The 26,430-nt window shown below is 49.6% G+C and overlaps 1 protein-coding gene across 6 annotated transcripts in view; it reads right to left on the bottom strand.

Moving 5' to 3' along the window:
• NTRK3 (neurotrophic receptor tyrosine kinase 3) overlaps positions 1-26,430 on the bottom strand; it is a 381,805-nt gene that overhangs the window by 80,655 nt on the left and 274,720 nt on the right. The window contains exons 13-14 of one of the 6 annotated variants that reach the window (XM_053888747.1): positions 22,706-22,840; positions 19,053-21,149 (exon numbers count right to left, since the gene is read on the bottom strand). The exons of 4 other annotated variants lie outside the window; for them this stretch is intronic. In XM_053888747.1, coding sequence (XP_053744722.1) covers positions 21,031-21,149; positions 22,706-22,840 — 254 coding nt within the window. In that variant the 3' untranslated portion in view covers positions 19,053-21,030. Of the gene's footprint in view, positions 1-19,052; positions 21,150-22,705; positions 22,841-26,430 lie in introns of those variants that run through there. One more of the 6 variants, XM_053888748.1, reaches the window with a different exon arrangement.

Below are 26,430 nucleotides of genomic sequence, written 5' to 3'. Positions count from 1 at the left end.
AGCTCGTACTAGTTCTGCAGCCTGCTGGAGACCGGACCGGAAGTAGATGGCCTATCATCTAGCGGAGCACATGAATTCATCTCCATAAATGCAGAAACAGGCCCCATGTCGAGCACGGAAGTAATGACATTGTTCTGGACACTGAAGTCTTGTGACTGGATTTCCCTGGGAGGACACCTCGAGAGAGAAGGAAGGGGAGCCTGGTAGCATGGGTGTGGCCCGTCGGCAGGGTGGCTGGAGGACTTGTCAGAACAGAAACGTCTAAGATTCAGTATTTCCTGCTTTGTGTTGCTATCACACAATACCAAAACTATCGCAAAAGCCACTCTCTGCACACAAAGTTCACATATGCGTGATGTTCTGAGCATAAAACATTTAACAAAAGGCCTGTTTCACATATTGGGGATGAAGATTCAGATCAGTGATCCATGCAGATCTTGTAATGTCACCCAACCTGGTAAAAGCAGGGACTCTGACGTTTTCACAAGAAGCGCAAGACAATCTCAGCCTCCCCATCCCCAGACATCCTTGGACACACGGAGGGGGGGGGGGCGGGGGAATGAATGTGTGGGGTGGGGCTCGAAGGATGCTCAGCTGTCATCTGGCTTGTGAGGTCATCCTCATTGTCCAAATCCCTCCCCACCCTCTCTGCTTGGTCTTTCACATGTGGCACAGCCGAAAGAGAAATCATGCTTTTCACCCCAGCACCTGCCCTTTTCAGGGCCTTCCTGTGTATAAATGGCACTCCTTTTCACTCCGTGACACAAGCCCCCCAAGCCACCAGTTTTCCTTGATGGCTCTCTCCCACATGCCACCAATGGCCATCAATAAATCCTGTCGACTGCAGCCGCCAAACATGTCTTAAATCTGTCCCCATCCACTTCTTCCCATCCTGACACCTCCACCCTCATCCAAGCCACGATGGCCTCTCATCCAGGTGATGGGCCCCTATCTGAGCTTCCATTCTCCCCCTGTCCCTCACTCCCGTCCCAAATCCCCCACTCTGGAACACGGTCAGCCGGCCAGGGTCACCTTTAATAAAAAGCAAAGAAGGAAACTTCATATCCCTCCCCTACATCAAATCTGAGTTTAGAATGAAAAGCAAGCTTGCTCTGTCGTTGCTTACGGGATATGATCCTGCCTACCCCTGATCTCATCACCAGCCCTCCTCCTGCACCCACCCACCCCTCCACTGTCCTCTCCTGCCCTTCCTTCTCACCTCACACATTTCAAGCTAGATGACACTTTAGAGCCTGACAGCAGCCACTACTTGTCCCTGAGTGCCCACTCTGCAGCCATTCAACTGAAAGGGGTCACTTCTATCCCAGGACGTTGTTTTAATTTTCATGCACAGCACAGCACGGCTGCCATTGGAAAATGGTCTTACCGACTCATTTATCTATCTGCTTATCATCTGGGCTCCCCAGTGGAAAACCAGCTGTGCAAAAGCTAAGACTCCTTGGGGTCTCCATCAATACTGTTGTACCCCAGTAGCTCAACACCTATTAGTTGAACAGATCAGTGGGTGCCTTGGTGGGTTTTATCATCGTTATTACCTAGGGTCCTGTGACCCTGAAAACACTGAGGGAGGACTGGAGATAGAGTACCAGGCAAGGGGGCGGCAGCTTCAGCAGAACCGAATTCTGAAACCCAGGCAGATGTGCTAGTTATTAAACCAGGGCAGGGCCAGCAGGAAGGAAATCACAGCTCTGAGTTGCATAGATCCCATCGGCACACTCAAGAACGTCAACATTATTGAAGATCAGAACCTCGAGTTCTCCACCTCTCCTGAAGGCCAACTCAACCTGAGACTCTACACTCAGGCTCAGGCTCGATCACAGCATTAACCAATTAAACCACAGACGCCAACGAAAAGGGCCATTTCTTGAACTGGAAAGTCCTCAACTGCATTGCAGTTAGGTGGGCCCCATGAACCTCTTCAAGGGGAACAGCTAAGAAGAGGCAAGGTGTGGGACTCGCTCAATCTCTGGGACACCTGAAGGAGGGATCCTTGTATGGGGTCAAGTCAAGCTCCCGGGAGGGTGGGAAAGGATGAAGGATGTCGTCTGCTGCGTTTCCCTGGCTGCATCCTTCTAGGCAAAGTGAGGAGCAGACCCAAAATTTGGCTTTGATGCAGGCAAAGTCAAAAGGGCAGAGAAATTGAGATCAGCCAAAACTCACTGCAGTGAAAACAGGTAGTGTGTGCCCCCCTTATGAATTAAAGTTCATCAATATCTGGGTCCCCTTCCCAACAAGAGTGACCCAGAACTTCCTTCCAAGGGGACAACAGAGAAACTACCCCCGCTATAAACCAACTCAGTCCTGAATGCCTTTGTTTTCTACCTCGCTAAGGAAATAGAAATTCCCTCAATTGCCTCTCCTCAGTTTTACTTCCTTCATTTTTAGCTTTCCCTCTGGTCTTAGATGGAGTTCTTTTTTCCAAGGTTAATCCCTCTACCCAAGCTTTTGTCCTCAGCTTTTTCCGTCTACTTTTTGAATATTGCCCAACTAGTACCTACCTCTGTTGGGTACTTTAAGTCTCTCCTTCCTGCTGACCTCTCATCTACAGGATAAGGTTCCCCCTATCCTAATAAAAAGCATCCCCCCACATTAATGAAAAGCACTCAGGGACCCTATCTCTTCCCCCTGGAAATTTCTCCCGTGTTCCCCTTCATTACCAGACTCACGGGTAGTTCACTACTCGTGCTGTCTACCATTCTTCACCTGCTTACTCGTTTCTCAAAGCTTTGCACCCTTATCACCTCACCCTGAGACCCACCCGTCACAATTTCACAGTGATCTCCTGATGCCCAAATCAAACGGCTTTTTCTTAGTCCTCACTCGATGCCGGTGAACCTCAAAAGCCCTTCACAGTCTGACCAAAGCTTATCTGAGCTCCCTCACCCTTAGCCATCTTGCTAAGAACGAAGAGGGTGATCACATATCCTGCCAGACACGGCTCCGCACAGGATTCTCTGCAATTCCAGGGAGCCCAAACACACACATATTGATCACAAGGTCATGTATGACTGCGTCGTGCACAGCCACCTCTCCATGAAGCTGCAACCACACGTGAATCATCTTTGCAACCCTGATGCGCAGCCCCACCCTTTGCGTGAAGTTTCCATCAGTAAGTAATCGCGCTCATTAAATCACTGAACATCATTAAGGGAGTGTGTGTCACTGAGGCATAAGAAACCTCAGGTGGCTGTATGGGCGCACTTCCAGAGAAACTGAAAGCGCTCTTTGCTGGGAGATCTTTAAAAAGGAAAGGAGTATTTAATTAATGCCTTTGCGAGTAACTTTGGAAAAATGAACAACTATTTATCAAGCACCCACCGTGCCGGGCTCCGAAGCATTAACAGTCTGCACACTGGCATGCCAGCTGTAGCGGGAACTGAGGAAGGGGAGGGAGAAGTTAGGCGGGCGGGAGCAGAGCACGTTCGAAGCGGCTGCAACGGCAGGGCCGCTTCCTGGCTGGGCACCGTGGCGCCCCGAGGGCCCCTGCTTCCGGAGCTGGGGCGGGTCCTGCCAAGGGCATGGCTGGACAGAATGAGCGATGAAAGGCCACTGGCCTCCCTCTGGCCTGGCCATCAACAGCTAACGCCTGCTCCAACTGCCCGCAACTGCTTCTTTGCAATCCCATCGCAGGGAGGGAGCTTGGAAGTCTCTCCGAATTCCTTCCCATCCCGTACTTCCTTGATTCCCAGCTACCCTGGCTTCCGGGAGGATGCCAGAGAGCCTCATATGGTGGGCCACACATGCCTGAGCGGGCATCCAGGGCTGGCATCCACTGTCCCTCCTTCAGCCTGGCAGATAGAAAGGACCAACACCCAGGGATCCTGGAATACACATGGCATCTTGGCAGCCACCTCTGACAGATGACCAATGAACAGCTTGCCTGGGCTGTAGGAAGTGACACAAACCTAATTGCACTTGTTGGTTCGACTTCAATGCTCCTCCCAAGCTCAGTTTTTTTTTTTTCCCCTTCCCCGTTGCTACCAGATCTCGATCCTTAATAACCACCCCCTTACGCTCGTCTGTGCCCCCACATATTTGTATTTCTTCTGTATCATCTGCTGTGCTGTCCATGGACCTTCTCTGCCCCTAGGACCTCATCTCCAGCAGACAAGAGCCCAGGAACTCAGAAGAAGGGAGGGCAAATTCCTCCTACTTGTCAGTTTCTGTCCCATGCCCACCCCTGCAAGGACACTAAGGACCCTTTTAGAAAAAGAGGAGATGGCATGTTGGAAGCCCAGCATGGGCTTTGCTGTCACCACTGAGAGCTGCAAGAGCGAAAACATACCTACCGTTTGAGCAAAAAGGCTGCAGATTTGGATAATCTTATGATCAATCTCCACCCCTCCGTATTTCCTGTTGCTATTTCCTTGAATTTGCTCCAACGCGTTGACTTCTCTCCAGTTTGGGCCCCTCCTCTGCCTAGTGCCCAGATCAACGGGTTGGCTGGAAATGCCTCGCTCTGAACTGTCTGTGGCCTTTTTACAGCCGCTTTCAATCTCTACTGTCATGTCCCACTCAGTGTGTTCCCAGGAGGCCTCCTGCTTAAAGGCCAGGGCAGGAGGTCAGGATACATGGGTACTGCCTCCCAACCCTCACCGTGACCTTGAGAAAGTCAAAGTGCCACGCTTGGTTAGCCATCTGTACGACATATGAGATTAGAAGCTTCACTCAGAATCCCATTAACATTTCTGAACTGTGCAGCTCAGAACCCCAGCCCTAAAAGTTGGTAAGGCTCTGACCAGAAAAGCATTTTTGGGAAGGACATGATGGGAGTGTAGGCAGCGACTCAGAAGTCACCTGGGAAAAGGTAATGACCAATGACCCCTGTGTTCACTAAATCTGCATCCTGGGATTTTAAGCCATCATGTTTCAGAAAGAGATGGCTTTTCCTATGTCAACTCTCTGTTACAAGAAGACAGCTGTCTGGAAAGATCATTTGCTGGGTACCGGCTGGGTATTTACATACCCAGGGGTATCTGCAATGGGCCACAAGGCAGTGATGCTGTGACGCACAGTGCCCTGCTGGGGGGCTGCCTTCACCCTTCCCCTCGTTCAGCCTCGCTACCAGAAGTTCTGAAACACACGCTCTCTTATTCACTAAGAACTGAATAAATAAAACAGAAGAATCCTAGCTTCCAAATATCGGGGATAAATGAAATAAATATGGCATATCCACAAAGTGAAACATTATCCAGCCATTAAAAATCCTGCTATGACCCACTATTTATTGAGGTTGTGGGGCACCCCATTCTCATATATTACTACTGACAGTACACATATGGGCTGCATATACAAAACAGATGGATCCAATAGCCTATTGGGATTATTTGGTCCTGTATTAATATTATATTTAGGTTCAAGGCATCGCAGTTAGTTGTAAGAGAAAATACTGTGAAGAAATTAAATCAATTTGATACACCGATACAATGGAATAGTATTTATTTCTAGAAAAAGAATAAGGTTTCCTTCAAGAAACTGGCAGGGGGAAACCAAAAAGTGTAGAATGGTATGTATGATATACTGCAAATATGGAGGAAAAACAAGAACATATTTCATAGTTGTTTACAGATGGTTATTCATACATAACTGATAATGACACTCAGCGGTTACCTATGTGGTGATGGTGGTAATAGGAAGAGTCTACAGATGAGGGACAGGTATAGGAAGGGGAATTCTCACCATTAGATAGACCGATAGGTACTGATATACATATTGACATAAAGATGTAGATTAAAATTTATATATATAAACTTTATTGAGGTATTAATTGCCTCAATATTGTTAAGATACATGTATTTTTAATTTTTTTTTAACATTTATTCATTTTTGAGAGACAGGGACAAGAGCGGGAGAGGGGCAGAGAGAGACAGAGGGAGACGCAGAATCCGAAGCAGGCTCCAGGCTCTGAGCTGTCAGCACAGAGCCCGATGTGGGGCTCGAACTCACGAACCACAAGATCATGACCTGAGCCGAAGTTGGACACTTAACTGACCGAGCCACCCAGGTGCTCCAAGATATATGTATTGTTTACCTCAATATTATTGATATATATATATATATATCTTCATCAATCATATATTGATACATATTAATACCTCAACAGATATGTAAATAGTACCTCAACCTTATATATAATACAGTAAATATGTATGTAAAATAAAGTATATAATATATAAAATAAATGCATGTAGCATATTTATATAAAATAAAGTTTATACAGAGAGGGGTATCCTCTACCTCAATATTACATATCAATATATATACTATTATATATCAATATATCAATACATATGTTATTGATATATGTATCAATAATATTGAGGTAGAGAATATCTATATATAAACTTTATTTTGCATATACTTTATACACTTATTTTATATGTTATATACTTATATATACTTTGTTTTACATGTATATTTACTACATTATATATGTAAACTTTATTGAGGCATTATTGACCTCCCACAAAATTCACCCATTTTATTTTATTTTTAAAGATTTCATTTTTTTAAGTAATCTCACCCCAATGTGGGGTTTAAACTTACAACCCCAAGATCAAGAGTCACAAACTCCATGACTGAGCCAGCCAGAGGCCCCAAATCCACCCATTTTAATGTACAATTCAACAAGTTTTAGTAAATCTACCAAGTGGCACAGCCACCAAAATCCAGCGTTAGGACATCTTCATCACCCCAATAAGATCTCTTGGGTCCATTTATAGTTACTTCCAATTCTCAACCCCAGCCCTACACAACCACTAATCTACTTTTTCTCTCTAAAGCTTTGCCTCTTCGGGATATTTCATACCAATGGCCTCATTCAAAATGGGATCTTTTGAGTCTGGCTTCTGTCCCTTAACATCATGTATTTGAAATTTATTAATATTGTAGCATGTGTCAGCACCTTTTTTAAAAAAAAATTTTAATGTTTATTTATTTTTGAGAAAGAGAGACAGAGCGTGAGCGGGGGAGGGGCAGGGAGAGAGGGAGACACAGAATCCAAAGCAGGCTCCAGGCTCTGAGCTGTCAGCACAGAGCCCGATGCGGGGCTCAAACCCACAGATGGTGAGATCGTGACCTGAGCTGAAGTCGGATGCCTAACCGAATGAGCCACCCAGGTACCCCTGTACTTTATTCCTTTTCCATACTGCATAATATTCCATTCTATGTATATGCCACATTTTGTTTATCCATATGTCAGTTCAGAGGTATCTGGGTTGTTTCTAGCTTTTAGGTATTTTTAAAAGTGCTGCTATGAATATTCATGTGCCTTCGTGTGTGTGTGTGTGTGTGTGTGTGTGTGTGTGTGTGTGTGTGTTTGGAACCATGTGAATATATGGCTTATACAAAATTTTCATATTGCAAAATATTGTTTAAATGCCACATGCGATCTTATAAAAAAGAAAGTGGCAAATAATGCATGTGCATGCACATGCACATAGAATGATTTGATTTCGTTAAATAATTAAATAAGTACATAAAAAAGATTAGAAGGCAGAAAGCTAAAATGTTAACAGTGTTGTCTCTGGGTGATGGGATGGTGGATAATTTATGTGTTTGTGTGCTTTTCTGTATTTCAACAAATTTTCTACTGTGAATATAAATTACTTTCGTAATCAGAAAAAAAAACCCACAGTGTTATTAGAAGAAAAAATATATCCTTCCTATTCAATTTCTCCTGGGTCTTTACCTCTCCGTTACAGAATGATACCCTCTCAATAATGCAAAATGGGGGGGGGGGGGTGCGGCCTTTCTCTCTCTCCTGTACAGGGCTGGTCACAGCATCTAGAAAACTGCAGATCCCCAATAAATACCAATTAATCTTGAGGACCTCGAGATCAGTCTCCATGGCAACCTGACAAGGGCATGACACCACCTGAGCACTGCCCCAGCGTGGAGATGGCCCAGCAGGCAGAATGCCCACCTCCAACAGCCTGAGGCTGCCAAAAGGCCATGGGGCAAAGGGATTAGGCTTCCCAAGGCTCGAAGAGAGAGACACCTCTTTAAACAATGGGACATTGGAAGTCTCAACTCATCACCCTAATTGTGGGGTTCCTTGAACTGCCATTTCTATTTATACAGCTGCAAACAGATGTCAAGATCCAGTATTTTTAAGAGCTGCACTGAAAAATGAAGGTCCCTCCCCTATGTTTATCTCATGCATAATTTCATCATATTGCTTCATAATTATTCACTAGTCTGCACCAGGCCTGCCCCTTACATTTGCAGGACCAGGAACAAGAGAATTATTGAAGCCCGTATCTCACGGATCTGAAGATTTGAAAGTTGTAAGTCAAGCCAACATGCTGTTAAATATAGTACATCCTATCCTCCTACCCTGTTAAATGTATTTTCGGAATGATTTGAAGGGCAAGGTAAGAATGTAGGTGTCTCAGGCTCCCTGGAGTTGTGAGTTGGGACAGGTTGTGCCAGAGACTTGGCCCCAGCCTGCTCTCCTTCTCCTTCCCACAACCAAAGGGCCCCACCTAGCCTGAACCATGCCACAATCATACTCCCCTCTGCCCTAAACAGCAGCCAGCCCCCTTGGCCAACCCTTGGGCTCGGCAGTACTTATGTCTGCAGTGCAACCCATCCTTAGGAGAACAGACCGATGGAGAGGTCTGCACATGGCATGGAAGTGAGCTAAGAGCCATTCTGTTGAGCAATTCTGGTTTAGGCAACTGCACCTAGAAGGGGAGTAAGGCCCAGGCTCCAGGTGCTCACTTTCCATGGCCCTTGGACTCGTGGCAGCTGGAGGAAGGTCCTGAAAAGTATGGGGTCCTTCTTAGCCAAGACTAAGAGGTAGCCTTCTATCTTCATACTAGACTGGGTTTCTCGACCTTGGCACGACCGCCATTTTGGGTCACGTAACTTTTAGGGGTTCTCAGTAATGCCTGCCTTCAGTTGTGACACCCAAAACTGTCTCCACGTGTGTCCCCTGGGCAACAGGTCACTACCAGTCTTTGAGAAAGACTGACTTCACTAGACTACAAAGTTCTTGAGGGTAGGAAACATGACTCCTTCACTCAGCGGCAGAGTGCATGGCATTGAGCAGATGCCCAGTATGTGTTTGAAGGGCGAATCAACGAACCATCTGCTCATGACGTCAGAAATATTCTCGAAAGGCCCTATTCTCCTGGAGAGGACTGTCAGTACTGGTGTCAAAGAGCATCTCAGAACAAGCTGAGAGCAGTTCTCGGTCCCTGCGGTATGAAAGACAAATCTGGGGTACGAAGGTACAAATGACAAGAGACGGGAAAAAACAGCGCCACGCGCCCAGGACTGCCTGAGATGTGCACAGAGTTAACCCAGCGGTCCCTAAGATGTCAGGCACTTCACAGTCCTATCTCCCTCTACCAGAACTTTCCAGGTCAGGAGTGTGAGGGAGGGGGCTTAAAACTTAAAACAGACACTCCTATGGGTCCTGGTAGAACACTGCTGAGCCCCACACGTTCCTTAGACAAATCCAAATGTGATGCACTTGGAGGGCTAGAATACACACGTTTGGGCTTCTGACCTACAAGGTGCTGATTGTAAATTTCCTTCATCCCATGCCATTCATTCCACCCTCTTTTACCATCAGGATTTTAAAACCCTATTCGTGATGAGTGTCTTCAATCAGGCAATCATGCTTACTGCTACAGCAAGCCCATGCTCCTTCTCCAGAGCAAGCAAACATCTGTCTCTCAGTTTTCTTCAGATAAGATGAATTCCTTCCCGTGTATTTCCCGTATTCCTAGCAACTGAGTATCTGCATCATCAGTGGTATCTGCATGAAGAAATGGGGTTCTGACTGTAGCCCCACACTTGGAGCAAAGCGCCTGACTGGTATCATTCACTGACAACAAAAGGACCCGGACTAGATTTGAGAAGCTGCTTGGGCCTCAGTTTCCCTACAGCAGCAGCTCTCAAAATGTGGTCCAGAGACTCCTGGTAGCCCCAAGACCTTATCAGGAGAGCCATGTGTTAAAACTATTTTCCTAGGAAGATCTAAAGCCTAAGGTCTACTAAGGTCTACTGAGATGGTCTATGCATTTTTTCCCCTCTCATTTTCTTACAGGTATATGTGGCGTTTTTCCAGTGGCTTCCTGCTACGTGATGACATCACCTGATGGCTAAGTGGGATGTGTGCGTGTGCTTGTGTTTTTAAGATCTTGCTCAGTTAAGGTTTCCACTGCAATAAACAGAGATGGATTTAACCCACATGCAAAAGCTCTTTAAGGTCCTCATAATTTTTAAGATTGTAAAGGGGTCCCAAGCCCAAGGGGTCTGGGAACCACTGCCCGACAGCAACAATGCTGGTCACACTTCTACATCACCGAAAGCAGGCAGTGGAGGAAAAATATTTGGAAGATCTTTCTGAGAGGTAGAGTACGTTACCGAGTATAAAAATAAGTACATTTTCAGAGTTTTATAACAGGAGTGTCACTGTGACATTTTAGCTGCAAAATGTTCTCTGGGTTCTTCTAGGTGGGGAAAAGACAAGTCTAGAAAAAACAGCAGGAGTATTAGTATTTTCAATAAAAGTAATACATAGCAAACACAGTGATGCTTGGAGGCTTACCTATGATCAATTTGTACTTGGACTAGCTTCACCTCAACATCCCCAACCTGTCAAAAACTCGTTCCATGTGTTCGCGTCTCTGAGAATGTCCAGGGTGTGCAGAACAATTGGGAGGCACAGGGACCGAGAGCACATTTGTATTATTTGTGGAGGGAGAAGGCAGAGCATCTGAAGCTTGTCATTTTTAATTTAACTGCAATTCTGAGATTATCAGTGGATTTCATTTACCCACGCTATAGAATCAGGATGTGATTAGCAACCAGAAGCACTTTTTTAAACATCTAAACAACATCACTGTCCAAAATAAGCAGATGAAAAGACTTCATTCTTTCCAGCTTTAACACTAATCCCTCTATCACTTCTGATTTTCCCTTTTTAAATTTCTTTTAATTCCTTTTTACCCCCCTCACATAACATTGATGCTATTTTCTCTGCCCTCCACCCCTACCCAGGCACTGAGATGTTCTGAACACAGGGCATCATTCACTTCCCCAGCATACCCAGAAAAGGCATACGATCATTGCCTCCATTTCGCAAACGGAACGTTATCAGGAGATATATCTGCCATGATGAAATAATAGCAACATGGCCAACTGGAAGCCAGGCCCAAACCAAGATGCTTCACATCCACCCAGGAGCACTATGCACGTTGGTGGGTGTGGAAAGAGGCGGTGAAGGACATGTTGGAGACCCCTCAAGAGGAAGAGATAACTCCTGCTTTTTGCCACAACTGTTCCTAGAAATTGCCTCCCCCCAACTCCCATGTCAAAGGACTTGAATTTTTTAAATTAATATAATAATAGTAATAGTAATACGAGTAATACTAATAATAAGTAACTCAAGGAGAGGTCAGTGGCACGTCACTAACGAGGCAGGTTTTGCCAGTTCAAGGCTGGGGCAGATAAATAATGGAACATGAACCACCGTCTTAAGCCTGGCCACTTCTCTACAGCCTGCTTCCATCTTCTGTGCTATAAATAATTCAGAGTTTTCTTTTTTCTTAAATATCACAAAACCAAGTCGGAATCTTTATGTGAAGGATTCTGCTGTGTCCCTCTCTCCCTCCTCCCCTCCCTCCCCAGCCAGCCCAGGCAACTCCCCAGAGAACGACCCCTCAAGCTTTAACATTTATTCTTTGACATTTCAGACTATTTGTTAGGCAGAGCTGCCTTCTTGAGATCAAAGTCGGAAAATCTTGCCGAGAACTCCCGCTTGGCCCCGTCCAACTGTGACAGAGAGGGTCTATTAACCCCCAAGCATCTGCTTCCTTCCTCATCCAAAGAAATCCACCAACCCTCAGGCAAACGGGCAGCCATTTCTCTCTCTACTTCCCTCCCCTTGCTTTCAAGCCCCCCAGCCTTTCGGCGGTTGGTGGGGGGGGCAGAGGTATTCTTCACATGTGATACACCAAGACATTCAGCAGAGGGAGGTGACCCCAAGAACCACAAGATGTCCCCCACCAAGAGACAATAGCGATTCACGGGGATATGGCATTTGGGGCACCCGTCTAGTAGAGTCTTTTATCTGAGGATTAGCAAGTTGAGAGAGAAATGCGGAACACGGAAAGGTAACTTACCCCAAGTCATTTACATCTTCAATTCTGTGTACTACCCCTAGATGATGTCACCTCCACCAGCCGGGGAGTGCAGCCAGGGCTAGTGCTGAAGTCTTAAACGCTTATGTGAAATGACTTACCATTTTCTTCTGAGATACCACAGTGAAGGTTTCCTGCTTCACAAGAGCACCTATCCAACAACTCCCAGATTCATTGTTGCCTCTATACAGGGCAGAGGGCAGAAGTAGGGACGGACGCCATAGCTGGGCAAAGGTATTGGGGTGTGGTCGTTCATCGTGATATAAGGTCAGTGGTTAACATCCTACTTCATTCTTCTTTAAAAAAAAAAAAAAAAGCTGTGACCACACCATAACTCGGTGTTACCTAAAGTGTGTGTGTGTCAATCTATTGGTAGGTATTAAGAGAAGTCTATGTTCAGTTAGATTGGGAAAGTGGTAGGATAAAAAGGTTTATTTAAAGGAGGACTTCTCAGAGCCTTTTATATCCTAATGTGTACTGTGAATCTGTAAGAGATTGGCTATACCGTGTAACATTCTCCAAAGTTATTTGATGGGCTCTTAGGAAAGCATTGTTGCAACCAATGGAAAGGAGAGCACTTGATCCTGACATTGTTTATTACATCGTTTACCTAATAACTGGAGTAAGAGGAAAAGGTTTCTCTGAACACTGAGGACTCAAATTGAGGGAGAGTCATATTGCAGAAACTGAAGTTTTGCCCAAAAAAACCCAATCAATTCACATGAGACAATAGTTGGTCAAGGGATTGACCCTCTGAAGCAACTAAGATGGCCAAAAACGCCATCCTGAAAATACACAGTGGGTTATTCTGGTCTTCTTCATGACGATATTGGCCCTTTGGTAACAGAGGTAACTAGTGGCAATTGCCTGTTATGGTAGCAAAAATGCCAAACTGACAGCCATAAAGATGGAAGGATTCCATGAGTCATTCAAACATGGACTCAGAATTTAAATTCTCCCAAGAAGGACATTCTCAGAATCTATTCTATATTTGTGATGCCTTCTCTGCTCCCACTGACTGTGGGAAAGAATGGACTGAGGTTCTCACTGGCCCGCTCGGCATCTGGCTCCCTCTGAAGTGAAAGGCTTCAGTCCAAAGCTGTGGCCCTCAGATAAGAGCTGCCAGAGTCACGGATCCTGGATGTGACCTCTTGGCCAGACTGAGCTTGTAGAGACTGTGGCTCATGACAAAAATTGCTGTGAGATTTCCCCTCAGGCTGTTATGTGAGTTTTCTCTCAGAACTAATAGCAAGAGAAGGCTAACACTCCAGTGTATATAGAATAGACAGGCTGGACTCAGCAACTAGCCTGCATTCTGGAATTTTCTTTCTCCCTGAGACTGTCTGAAGGAGGGTCTGGGAGGAACACTCACATTGGATGGCCCAGGGGACACAGACTTTAGGACTTGCCCCTTCTTGACTTTGGCAGCAGGAGGGCAGATCTTGGGGACAGCCTGTCCAGCCCATGCTGATAAAGACTAGGAATGAGAGAAGTCTCGTACGTCCGGAGGTCTCCTGTGTCAGGGATCTAAACCTTCTCAACTTCAAACTCAAGGACTTTCCATGGCATGTGTTCCCGATACCCCCAAGAACCTTGGCTGTGTGAAGTAAATATTACCCCAGGCCTGTTCAGCCAATTAGAGAGCCACATCACAGACTACAGACGCACCTCCTTCCCTTTAGAGCACCTATGACCCCTTCCCGCAGCCCCACACCCTCTCTTTCCCCTGAGAAGTCCATTTGGGAGTCAGGATAGCATGACCTTTGGCCAAAGGCTGTCGCAAGCCTTGCAGAGTAAAGAACACGGTGTCGCAATTTCAAAACAATGACCCAAGGACCAAAACAGACCAAAACTGGCGTCAGCTTCAGAGTAAAAGGAGGTGGCATTTCAGAGCTCTATAAAAGAAGTGTCACCCGGCCACATTTGACAGCAAGGAAATCACCTTTCTGGGGAAAGAAAGGTCCCTGCCCTTCTCACTGCAGGACGAACGTGGGGACAAAGGAGGGAAGCCTGTGTCTTTTTAAGGGAGACAGGCCAATAGCTCCACTGAGGCCCGCAAAGGGGGAACCCAGGTTCACGCCGCTGCCGTGGCAACAGCTCGCGGGCGGCAGAAACTGAGGAGGGAAGAGAGCCACGAAGGCAGCCTGGGTGTCACTACTGGCCACCAAGGCCTCAGGCGTTACTCACCAAAGTCAGGCTTGGCCAGGGCGGGTGGGGTAGGGGGAGTATCTGAGCTGACAGGACGCCCTGCCCCCCGAACTGTGACGAGGCCAAAACGAGAGAGCGCCACCCCGGAACTCCTTCACACCTTGGGCTGGCTCGCTCCTTGGTCTTCAAACCCTTTCCACTGCTGAGTGGGGAGTGTCGACCATCCAAACCCTGATTATCGCTTGACACTGCTCTGACAGGGGCGTGGGGAGACGTGCTCAGCCTCGCTGCCTCCCAGAAGAGCCACGCTCCATTCCTGCTACGCCGGGTACCCCTCTCTCCGCTCTCAGCCAAGTCCAAGTTAAATTCCTCTACTTCAGAGAGGCCTCTGTTTGCAGAGAGGGTCACGGAGAAAAAACCACGACCCTGAGCCGCTCAGGGTGGCGTTGGTCATGTGCAGAAAGCTCGCGTGTCTCCTGTCTGCTAGGCTTGAGAAGTGTCACCGAGGCCCTCGGCCGGGACCTCTCTGCGGCTCTGGCTGTTCTCTGGGAACTGGGTAATCCTGCCTCTCCCCTCTCCCCCAAATAGTTCCAAATTCCTTTTCAGAGTGCACCCGCATGGACAGAGCCATGCCTTGGGCTGGAGGCCTTTGGCACAGAATCCGAGCCAGCAGCATCCTGTACGTCCCTGCGGGATGTGGGATCCTCAGAGACCCTCCCGCCTGCCTGTTCCTTGTTTAGGGCAGCCCACGGGCCTTATCCAGGTCTGGTCCCGATACCTCCTCCTTCTCCCCAGCTCTCACCGTCCCCCGCCCGGGAGCACACAGAACACTCGAGCCACACACTGCCATCCACCTCGAGCCCAGCACGGTGCGGAAAGACGACTTAGCCTTCAGAGGTCTACACCCAGATATCTGGTGATGGAGGGGAAGTGTCCTGATGGACGGGGATGAAAGTACAGAGAGGCCACAGACCTCATCCCCCATGCAGAAATCTCCCTGAGCAAGCAGAGCTTTAATTCCAAGGGGACCCCCTGGGTTCCTTGATGAGCCACCCACCGAAAAGGGAGAATTGGGATTAAAATCCTACCTAAATGGATCTCAGAATCCTGATGGAATTTTTGAACCACCTCCCAAAAAAGCAGACAGGGGACCTTTATCTCTTGCCAGCAAGCTCATCTCCTTCAACTCACTTTGGGGTTCGAGTAGGGTTGAACCAGGAGTGTCACTTAGCTCTGAGAGTGGTGTCAGGTCCAGGCTGAGGTTTTGCGGAAGGTGGGAAGGGGGGTGTGGTCACAGGATTTCTAACAGCAAAGGGCAGAGCTGGAGCCTCAAGGCAAACGTGGGCTTTGCCTACATCGGCCCCACTGAAGGGTGGCGGGGGGGGGGAGCCCCAGGCCCCGTGGACAATCTGGTTGCAAACCAGGCTCCCCGTCCCTCCTTTGCTCCTTGCTGCCCCGTCACCTTCTCCACTGTCACACGCCAGAGTTGCTCTCCATTCCTGTCCTCCCCAGAGCAGCCTCCATCACTACCCCCCCAGCGCCTCCCTCCTCCTCCCCTCATTTCTCTCTCCCTTCCAGAACCACTGCAGCAGCAATGCAGGAGTCTACCCGGAGCTCAGGCTCCCTGCACCCCGAAGAATGAAGGCCCCCTGCCTGATCCACGTCCGGCATGGCTGCATTGATCCACCTGCTCTTGTCCAGCCTCCGTGCCATCAAAGCCCCTCTTGCCCCTTCACTACTGTGTCAGAGACACGGGAGTCTCTGCTCGTGCCTGGGCTCGGCCTGTGGAAACCGGGCCCGGGCAGGAGAGGCATCCCGGCACAGTCCCACCTGTGCTGAGGTCACACCTGTGGCTGAGAGGTGGCGGTGAGGACGTGGCTGCTGTAAGCTTGGCGGAAGGAATTCCCACACAAGAGGGAGGAGCCAGGGCAGCCCAGAGGCCAGATTCTTGGCTTCCGCATTACACGCGCTTCGAGTCGGTTCTTTTCCCGGGTAAGAAGCATGTGGCTGAGTTTCGACACACCGGGACGTCTTTTGGGTGGGACAAGAAAGTTCGAATACGGACGGGAAGGGTCAGGCAAGGATCTTCCTTCCTTCCACCACCTTCCTGCCCAAAGCTGCTCACACTTGCCCAGACGTGGGCAGCCTCACCCACCATCCTGAGAATGGGGTGTCTCACCCAATAAGCCCTCCCCCAACATCAAAGATGCCACCATCGTCTGCCTGGGAATCTTGCCAACTGCAAGCCAGATCATTCATCTTAGACCTAAGACCAACCACGCTTTCGGGTGCCCGGGGTCACAAAATGCTAGAATGGGATAAAGAAAAAACTCCCCAGATATTCTTTTCTGGGGAGTCTTTAAAATCACCGTGTTTGAGAGGTGCCAGGAGGAGCTTAGGGAGGATGGCATCTAGCCTCGGAGAGCCCTGAAAGACTTGTTCACCTCGGGAGGGGTGGCTGTGCAGCTCCCCAGGACTGCGGCCTTCCAGAAGCAACAGACAGGCTGCTCTGTGGAGCACACTGCGAAGTCCAGGAGGCCTCCTGTCAGCCCTGGTTCTGCCGGTCACCAGCTGTGAAAACCAGGGCTGGTTACTTTCTGAGCGTCCACTTCTTCCGGGGTAAAATGTGCCTGGCTTTGAGCGGGTCTGCATAAGGGACATACGGTTGTTGTTAATGTCCCACAGGTGGGCCCATTCTTTGGCGCTTGGCAGCCAGTTCCAGGATCTGGCCATGTAGCCCTTGTGAAAGGCTCCGGGCCTCTCCAGAGCATGTCCCTGGAGGGCCCTACCCCCGTTTTCACCACTGTCTTGAAAGACACAGCGAGTTTCCTGCTCTCCAGGCTCCAGAGAGTAGGGTTCAGAACCGTTGCTCCTCAAACACCCCTTCCAGAACAAAGATCCGTCTAGCACCCGGCAAACACACTGGCTTCATGGCCTGCGTCAGCTGTGGACCTGAACCACGGGACCAAAACGTACGCTGAGGTTCAGGAAAACCACCGTGAAATCCCATGGGGAAGATTCCAAACCCGGAAGGCCTTGCTGGTCCCCGGAGCCTCCCCGCACGAAGCCTGTCCAAGGCAGCATCCTTCTGGGCTGAGCGGTGCTCTCCGGGTCTGCCCTGCACCAGCTCTAACTGCCCCGGAGGCTCTAACACCGGAGTAAACGTCTGGGACTTCGGGGCCCAGCAGGAAAACAGAGTCCTGGGCACTAAACGTTGCTCTCCCTGGCTCTTTAGACTTTTCAGCTCTCCTCAGATCTCACTCCCAGCACAAGGCCTGGCCTTGCACCTCACAGGCAAAATAGAAGCCACCAGACCAGCCCTCCTGCCCTTTGCTGCCCCCAAACCTCTAATCCCTCATCTTTCCTCTTGCCTCCTGCTGTGCTGGAACAGCCCTCCCTTCACAGGCCGGTGGCACCCCTCCCTCTGAGCTGTGTGCTGGTCCCCTCCTCTTCTCAGGGGCCATTTCCATCCATCACCTCCTCTCCCAAGCATCCAAGGCTCCATGAATTAGACCAAAGCAAAGGTCAGATCTCTCTTGCTAAAAATGGAAGTTTTCCCCATAGCCCCACCCCTCGGCGATCCCAGTTCCAGACCTGGGACCACCGAGGACAAGGGAATGCAGGGCTGGGGCAATGCCCTCCCCAGGCCGTTCTAGAGGAGAGGAACTTCCATTTGGGGTCAGGCTGGGGGGAGCTCAAACTCAATTTAAACAGATTAAATCAATGAGGGTCAGGAGGTCCCTGTTGGACCTCCGCCTTGAGCTCACCCACCTTGCTCTACCTGTCTCACTGTTACCTGCTAAGGAGGCGAGCTCCAACAGAGCCTGCTGAGGCCCAGTGAAAGGTCCAGTCCCACCCAGGAACCTTTCCTCAGTCCCTGTCTTCCACTCTTGCCCCAGATGTCCTGCATACAGAGTCCCTCCTCCTTGGTGGAAGATGTTGTAAGTTACAGAAGGCATGGCAACCCCTTCCAGCTGGGTCAAGGCCGGGAGCCCAGGGCACACAGCCGTGCCCAGCTCACTTATGCATTCTACTCTCGGCAGGACCCCCATGACTGCCTCCCACTTCCCGCAGCCCACAAGAGCCCCATGGGACAGTCCGGCCCACCTGAGGGTGTGCGTGCGGGTGTGTGGATAGGGTGTCCCTGAAGGATAAGCAGACTAGCCTGTAAGCCCAGAGCCCAGTCCTCCTCTGGCAAGGTCACGTCCTCAAGACCCAGGGAAGGTACAAACCGGCTCCATGTGAGGGAAAATCCTATCGACTTACTGGTGCGAGGGTCCCTCGGTTCTACTCCCCAAACCTGTTACACACCAGCTCTGAAGAAACGATCTCGATAAGCCTCGGCTGCTCAGCAAACAGAGTAGTCTCCCAGACACCAAGGAGGCGAGGGTCTCGGGGGCTTGAGCAGGGTCTGGAGGAGTCAGGTTTGAACCTGGCCTCTGCTTCTTGTGCTGTGTGACCCCGGGTGAACCACTCGACCTCTCTGTGCCTCTAATTCTTCCTTGATAGGATGAGGAAACAGTTCACTAGATCGACTTGACCTATCTGGAGGAGTCTCGATGAAAACCACCAGTGCAACAGAGTACAGACACTTTTGTAAACAGGACTGAGCTAAGAAACTTCTTTAAAAGAGTAACAATTAAATAGGTGTGGCGGGAAATGTGAGAATTTCTGGATCTTTAACATTCTTTGCAGAATTGCCAAATAAGAGGTCTGATGCAGTCATTTCATTAGAAAATAAAGTGTTTATTAAGAAACTATACACTGAACACTCCTATAAGTCTCTGTGGAAATACAACGCCCCATTGTCATAGCACAAGGTGAGAAAATGGCAGAATAAAGGATGCTGGGGTGGATGGAGCCTGGCAGGCTGGAAATGAGGTAATGATTTACAATAATTAAAAACATCATCCTCAAGCTTACTCCTTAAAGCCACACTCGGGAGGAGGCCCTGGCCCAGAGGGTCAGCAGGACACGGTGGGGAACAGCCTGACACGAAGCGTTGGGGGGCAGGGTGGCGGGGAAGATGGCAGGAGCTGGACAAACACGCATCTCAAGGCCCTGGAGGAAACCCGAATCCCCACATGACACTCTGGATGCTACGGTGTCTGGGAGGCCACCCCAGATCCGGGCCAAGAACCTAGAAAGCTTCGTGGTTTGAAACCCCATGGAGGCATCTGCAGAATCAGGCTGGGAACCCGGCACAAAGAATCACCATCCACAGGACCCAGGAAGGACAACCTTAAGCGGGACTCTTACTTCCCACGTCAACTTGCCAAAGGCAGAGACTATTCTCTATTACTGTGCGTCACCACCCCAAAACTTAGGGGGTTAAAAGCCACCACCATCTTGTCCGAGGAGCTCCCCGTGGGAGACCCCTGCTTCACACTCTCCGCCGTCCCATCAAGGGGCAGCCTGTGCCGACTTCCCACGACGGAGGCGCCTGGGCCAAGCCCGAAGTCCACTCGCCCAACACGGCAGCAAATCTGGGAGAGGTTCAGGCTCTACCACTGTGCCTTTCCTATCAAAGCTGGGGAGAGGCATCCCTTACCCTTTCCCTCTCCCCAGTGGATTACGCTGAAAATGGTGGGGGTGGGGGGAAGCAAACCCCCTCTTTGGGAGAGGGTGGCCATGGAGTAAGGCATGAGTCAAAGCAAGCAAAGTAAACACATATATTGACCAGAGAACAGGATGACACTTCCATGAGAGGGGCTGGAGGAAGCCAATTTTTCCTTCTCTTCCCCTTCAGTTCATCTTGGCCTTGAACTGGTGATTCCATTGGGTTCCGAAAGTTCTGAGAGTCAAGAGTAAGTGAGAGTGGGGGTAGAGAGCCAATCCTGGGATCAGGGACTTGTAGGAAGGGCCTTGGCCCCTGGCTCCCTCCGTCCCTTGTGGTCCTAGCAGGATGGCCAACTGATGGACAAGACCTCCCGCAGCAAAAGCTTGTCAGGACTGCAGATCTAGGGGCCAAGGAGTTTTCTAGTATCACACTCACTGTGAGCCATTCCAGAAAGAAGAGGAAGGTAGGGGGAAATGTGTCCAAAAAAAGTATGGTTTTCTCCACCAAAAAAACCCTCAAAAAAACCAAAAATATATATATATATAGAAAATGATTGGTTTCCATTCTTTCCTCTGAGACCTAATCTGGTGCCAACACTTGGGCCTGGCTCCCCCTCTCTCAGCGCGTGGTCTCCACCTCTGCTTAGCCGCTCTTCCCCGCTGGAGGCTGCAGGGCGATGAGGTCACTAAGAGGACAGCCTGGTATCCTAGGGAGAGCCAGGGAGACCCCACGCTTCCAGGCAGGGTGAGTGAGGCCGGAGCACGGCTGGGCTTCCATCAGGCTTTTCCGTGCTGGTTGGGTTGTTTTTGTAAAGCAAGAGAATGGCTAGTGTGTTTAAAAGGTGGTTCTTGGTGCACAGGTTTTTAATTCTCTTTATCGGCTCTAAAGTTGGTGGCAGGAGCTGCCTCGGAGGCCGGGAAAAAAGGAGCACAGTGATGACTGAGGGAAAGGGCGACCCTGCCAGTGGCGGATGGGGGAAGACACCCATCTCGGTGGCGGTAAAGGGTGCAGGGGCACCGGTGGCTCATGCGGTTTCTACTTAGCATCCCCGGATCCAAAGAGAACAGCGCCTAGAGCTTCCCACCTCTCAGAGGGCCCAGCCTACCAAGGTGACATCAAAACAGGGAGGCTTAAAAGGAGTTTTTAAAAGCCATGACGTCCTTTGCTGAAATAAGCACTGACATCCTCAACATAGATGCCATGGTTAAGAGGCTTGGAATGTCCGGGAAGGCTTATTGGATTCAACATAATTTCTCTGAAACCTATAAAAAACAAAAACAAAAGAACAGAAAAACAGAAAAAAGCAAAATAAAGTAAAAACCAAAACCCCCAAAGAAGATCAAAACTAGGAGGGGAGACGGACAGGGGGCTTGAGGGGGGTGGGGGAAGAGGGAGGTACGGACACAGATCTATCGGAAACCGTCAAATGAATTGTCAGCAAAAGGGAAGGAGAGGGAGGAGGGGATTAACTTAAAACCAAGCGTGGTCAGAGAAACTGGAAACACTCCATTTTGCTGCGGCCTCCGCTGAACCAAGGAAGGGAAGGGAGTCAAATATTCAGGGGCTTGGGCCTTGGATTGTCACGGAATAGCAGAACAGCCTCATCTAGGGAAGGGCACAGCCACTAGGGTCACTGGGATGGGGGGAAAGGGGCCGGAGGGAAAGCGTTCTCAGAACCTGCATTGCTAAGGGATACCAGAGGGCCACTTCTAACCCTAGGAGCTGGAATTCTATAGGTTGCCTTGACCATACCCGCGGGGGTGGCGGGGGGGGGGGGGTGGGTAGGGCTGGGAGCGGAGCGTTATTCTTCCAAGCCTGCCAGCTCTCTCTCATTGACTTTTGGTCTCATTTCACCGGCTCGGTGGAAATTTAGGAAATAACGGCTGTTCTCGCAGCCTTATCGTAACTCCAAGTCTTACAGAGGATAAAAACGCCCTGGAGGAATGACAATGGCGGCCACTTGCACGACAGCTCAGCTCCTTTCCGGCCACGCTGCCATAGACTGAATTAGGAGATCCAGAGACGTGGGTGTTCCTGATCAAATCTCCAGATGGAGGTTTCTCAATCAACCCCAGATTATAATAATGTCTGTGAAATAACGTCTGTCTAGAGTGTGTGTGTGTGTGTGCGTGCGCATGTGTGTGCGCGTGCGAGCACGCACGTGCAGACAAGACAGGAGCAAGCCTATCTTCTCATGAAAGCTACAGGCAGGTATGTGAAGGGCACAATGGACAGCTGGATGTTGGGGACGTGATGGGGGCAGACTGAGCTGGTTGCACGGAGACTCTCCCCTCCTCATTCCTGGATCACGTGATGCTCAAAACACAGTGGAGTAATCTGGACACTGGGAGCTCTCCATCTGTAGGGAGCGGGGTCACATTTGTGAAGACAGAGGGAAACTTCTTTGTCTGTGACATCATGTTTAGAGAGAAGCTCAGCTTCAGGATGAGAGGTTTCTGCGATAGCTTCCCCGTGCTAACCAGGGACGAGGGCTCTCTTGGGTCTGAGGTGGAAGGGAAGGCAGGCCACGGGTCTGGGCAGCCTGCCTGGGAGGTGTGGGACACCACTGTTCCTGTCCAGGTTGTGGTCCCTCTCTTGCTTCTCCCACACCCTTCGCCTCGGCCCTATGACATGTCCTCCCTGGAAGACTCCTCTGACCTAAGGGATTTTTAGTACCAATCCCACACTGGGCACCTACTCATCCCCCAGTCCTCTGGGACATACTGGAGACTCCACGTGGTCTTAAGATCTGAAGAATCAAAACTGGTTGGGGGTGGGGCCTGTACTGCATACAAAGATGTCAAAGGAGGTAACTCACCATGTGACCTTGGGTAAGCCACTTCCCCACTCTGGACCTCGGGCTCCTCATATATATAGTGAGTTGATGAGACTAGATGATCTCTATTGTCCTTCAAGTTTAATATCCCATGATTGTCTATGTTTGAAAAGACCCCTGGCAGAAGAGGCAGACACGGGGGAATTAATGGTCAGTATTGAGCCCCAAGCACAGAAACAAGGGGAAGTATTTTTCATGTGCACGATGCCAGAAGCAGAAGCCAGGTGTTCCCCGATCCGTAGTCAACACTTGCTTTACCTAGAGGGGCACCTGGTTCATCTCATGCATACGGTCTACAGACACTGTCCTCACAGTATCACACAGGAGCATTCAAGAACTGCGCCAGGGGGTCAGGGAAGGTTTGCCGTCCCCATGAACTCTGTCCAACCCCCTCCCTAACATCCTTGCCCCCCACCCCCAATCCTCCTTCTTGGACCAGAGCAACCTGAACGTGTGCCCATCATTGCTCTTCTGGATGCCATTCCCACGGCTGGAAGGAGGATTCTTATCACTTAGGTAATGGCCCTGCAAGTCCCAAGACCCTCTTTCTGTTCCCTTCTTTCTCCAAGAAAAAATTCAGCTAATCTCTAAGAGGAAAACAACTTCATAAGCGGGGGAGGACGAGGAGATGGGGCATGGGGCGGTGGCGAGTTTGGTCCCTCAAAAATCTTTCCTGCCTGAGTTAGGGCATAAACAGTTGGAACGATAAATGCTGTTGGTTCAGTAGACCCAAGGACTACAACTCCTATGAAAGGCTTATCGTTATAGCTGGAGAGTGAAATCTCCTTTGGAGGCCATGCAGCATCATGGGTCCTGGAAGGCTCCATGTTGGATCCATTAAAGGCAGGGGCCAAGCCTGCCTAAGCCTCTGCCAAGGTCCCTGAAGCTGCCTCCGTGAACATGAGCCTTTTCCCATATTAGCCGGGATCTGAAGTTTGTTTTCTCTGGAACTCTTTCCCAGGTGGAGCCTTTCCAAGATTCTAAGTGCTGAATCCTGATAGCATAGGAGGCACTGCTCCAAGATCCTCTATTCCTCCCCCTCTTGCTCTGAGCAGCCCTGGAGCAGGAAGGAAAAGGCATCTGCTTGGGGGAGGGCAGGGGAGACCGGGACCACCGTGGACACTGACTGGGAAAAGCACAGATGGATGCAGGGAGGGCCGAGGAGGGGCAAAGCCACCTCCAAAGAAGGCCTTGCTCACTGTGCCCCAACGGACCCCCGTGTGTCTAACCTTTTCCTCCATCTGGTGACTGCTCTACACAAAGTCGTGCAGCATAGAGTTCACTGTGGGCGCTCCATAACTCAGAACAGAGCCTGGTCTTCAGGGACTGTCTGGTATAGGTTTCCTGAGAAGGGAGCCAGAGACTCTGGGATAGTTTGGGGAAGGGAGGGGCGCTGGGAACGCAGGCTGGGGGAGAAGGGGCGCTGAGCACCCACAGTACTGGATGAAAGGACCGGAGCCAATCCCCCCGGGCCAAAAGCAGGTCAAATCTTCAAGGGCAAGTGGTTCGATATTCACTGCAGCAGAGAAGGGAGGGTTCCAACGGCTATGCAACACGGAAGGGGGCCTAGACCTTCAAGCCTCTCCACTTTTCTGACAGCCTCACAGATCCCAATCATCTGTCCCTCTCTGTGGTCTCACCACGGCCCCAGGGCCGACCCCTGGCCTTGGCGACCTAGGGCCCCCAGCTTTCTGGCACCTGCCAGCGAGAACTTCCTTGCATCTCCTCTGCCTACACACTCCTCACATGGCTTCGGATTCTCCCGGCCTCCTTTTCTGTCCCTGCTTCTTCCTTTTGTTATGTGACATGATAATTTCGTTACCTAACTCCATAAAGTGGTTTAGGTTGTGGCCTTGATAAAAGGCCCAATACCGAATGGAGCTCTATTGGATTATTTTCCAACATTTCCTCTTCGAATGTATTTGTTTGTCATCTTCAAGTTGCTACATCACACGAGTGCTTCGCACTTATATTGAGAGAAGCACTTTATACTCAACAGTGGGCTGAAATACACAGGAGTCCTGGCGCTGAGGTCATGGGTGCCTTGGTAGGGAACTGGAGGCCCAGAGCAATTCAGATCCTTGTCCAGAGAGAGAGACAGAGACAGAGACAGAGAGCAGGAGGGGACAACAGGACAGATGGAAGGGCAAGAAGCCTGCTCTGCACCGCACCCCAGCCAGGGGGTATTGTCTCCATAGCCTCCTCACTTTTCCCAAGGGGTAAGAAGAGGTGAGAGGTTTTGAACCATGCTGCAGGAAGGCACGGACTGAAGAAGGGAGCTGTAACATGTCCAGCTGTAACAACCCTACCACCAGATGCATCACTGAGCGCCTTGGCATCCAAAGACATTTGTAAGTTAGGGACAGTGCCAGGTGATGCCTGTGGCTAATTCAGTATCGCCCAGCATCCTTAAAGGGCTGATGTTATTAACTCCATTTTAAATGTGGGAATACTAAGGCTCGATAATATATTTAAAAAACAAGCAAACCAACCAAGTTCACTTGTGGCAGAATCTGATGCTGACCCAAGCTCTACACAACCCCAAAGTCCTTATACATAACTACTTTGCAGTATGGCTTCCATTTATTGAAAATCAATATTCAGGGAAAAGAGGCTGAGATGGAGGTCAAGGCAGCAGTGGTGGGGACATTCTGCAGGGGAGGCAGGACTTTATATATGGCTCCCTCTACAAGACCCAGACGGAGGACAGGAGTCATGTTTCCTCACTAACAGCTTCCCTGGCCAGGGAGAGGAGCGTCCCATGCCCGCCCCTGCCCTCCTCCAGCAGGTGCCTGGTCTAACCTTACCCCAGGCTGCTTCATCTTCTGCAATGCCCTTACAGTAACACTTTGCATGGCCTAGGACCTTCCAAGTAAGGAATCCCAAACTGTGTCTACACATGGACTCCTTCATTTTGATGGCACTTCCGTGAGTTCAGCTCAGGAAGGATGAAAAGTAAACCTGATGAAAGAGAGATGGTAATGAGTTTGGAGAGAAGAGCAGTTACCCAGAATATTGTTACGCCCATAGCAAGAGTGTGAAGTATCTGAGAATACCCCTAGGAAGCCAAGCATGGTGCCCAGGAGAACTCTCTCCCCAGCACCCTCCCCTAGGCCACTATGTAAACAAGAAGGGACAGGAACGATGCATTATGGTAAAGAAAAGCTCCACCACAGGTCTCTCTTTCTGCATTTCCTGCTTGTGTGGGGTCATGGAAAGAAGGTCACCAGGGAGTCCTACTGGTCCCTGGGATAGGACCTTTGTCCTGCACCTTTGGCTCCTGATGTGGCCACCGCTCTGTCTTCAACCTATGTTCTTTCTTCTCCTGCCATTAGATGCAACAGAAGGCTGGTAGCAATGACCCAGGTGGGTGGGACTCAAATGCCTTGGCTTGCCGTCCATGATACAGCTTGCTTAAAATTCTCCTCTCTCTTCTTCTTTTATTCTGAGGTTGCAAACCTAACCTATAGGCCATATGTGGCTCCAGGACGTGTCTTTTTTCGGCACAATTTCTTTTTAAAATTTTTTTACTTAGTTGCCAACATTTAAAACTCGGGAGATTTCACATTTAAAATTTCCACATTTCTAGCTTCCCTTGAAAATCCAAGAGTGCTGGCAATGCTGGGCCAGCTATTTCTGCACAGTGACAATCAAGAGCAACATGGCAGCCACTCAATTTAGACAGGGCACGTGTTCTCTGCTTTTCC

This window comes from Panthera pardus, unplaced genomic scaffold (genome assembly GCF_024362965.1).
Source record: "Panthera pardus isolate Hobbes unplaced genomic scaffold, ASM2436296v1 HiC_scaffold_24, whole genome shotgun sequence".
Taxonomy (NCBI): Eukaryota; Metazoa; Chordata; class Mammalia; order Carnivora; family Felidae; genus Panthera; species Panthera pardus.
The sequence above is the reverse complement of the archived record's forward strand: the minus strand, read 5'-3'. Positions and strand labels throughout refer to the sequence as shown.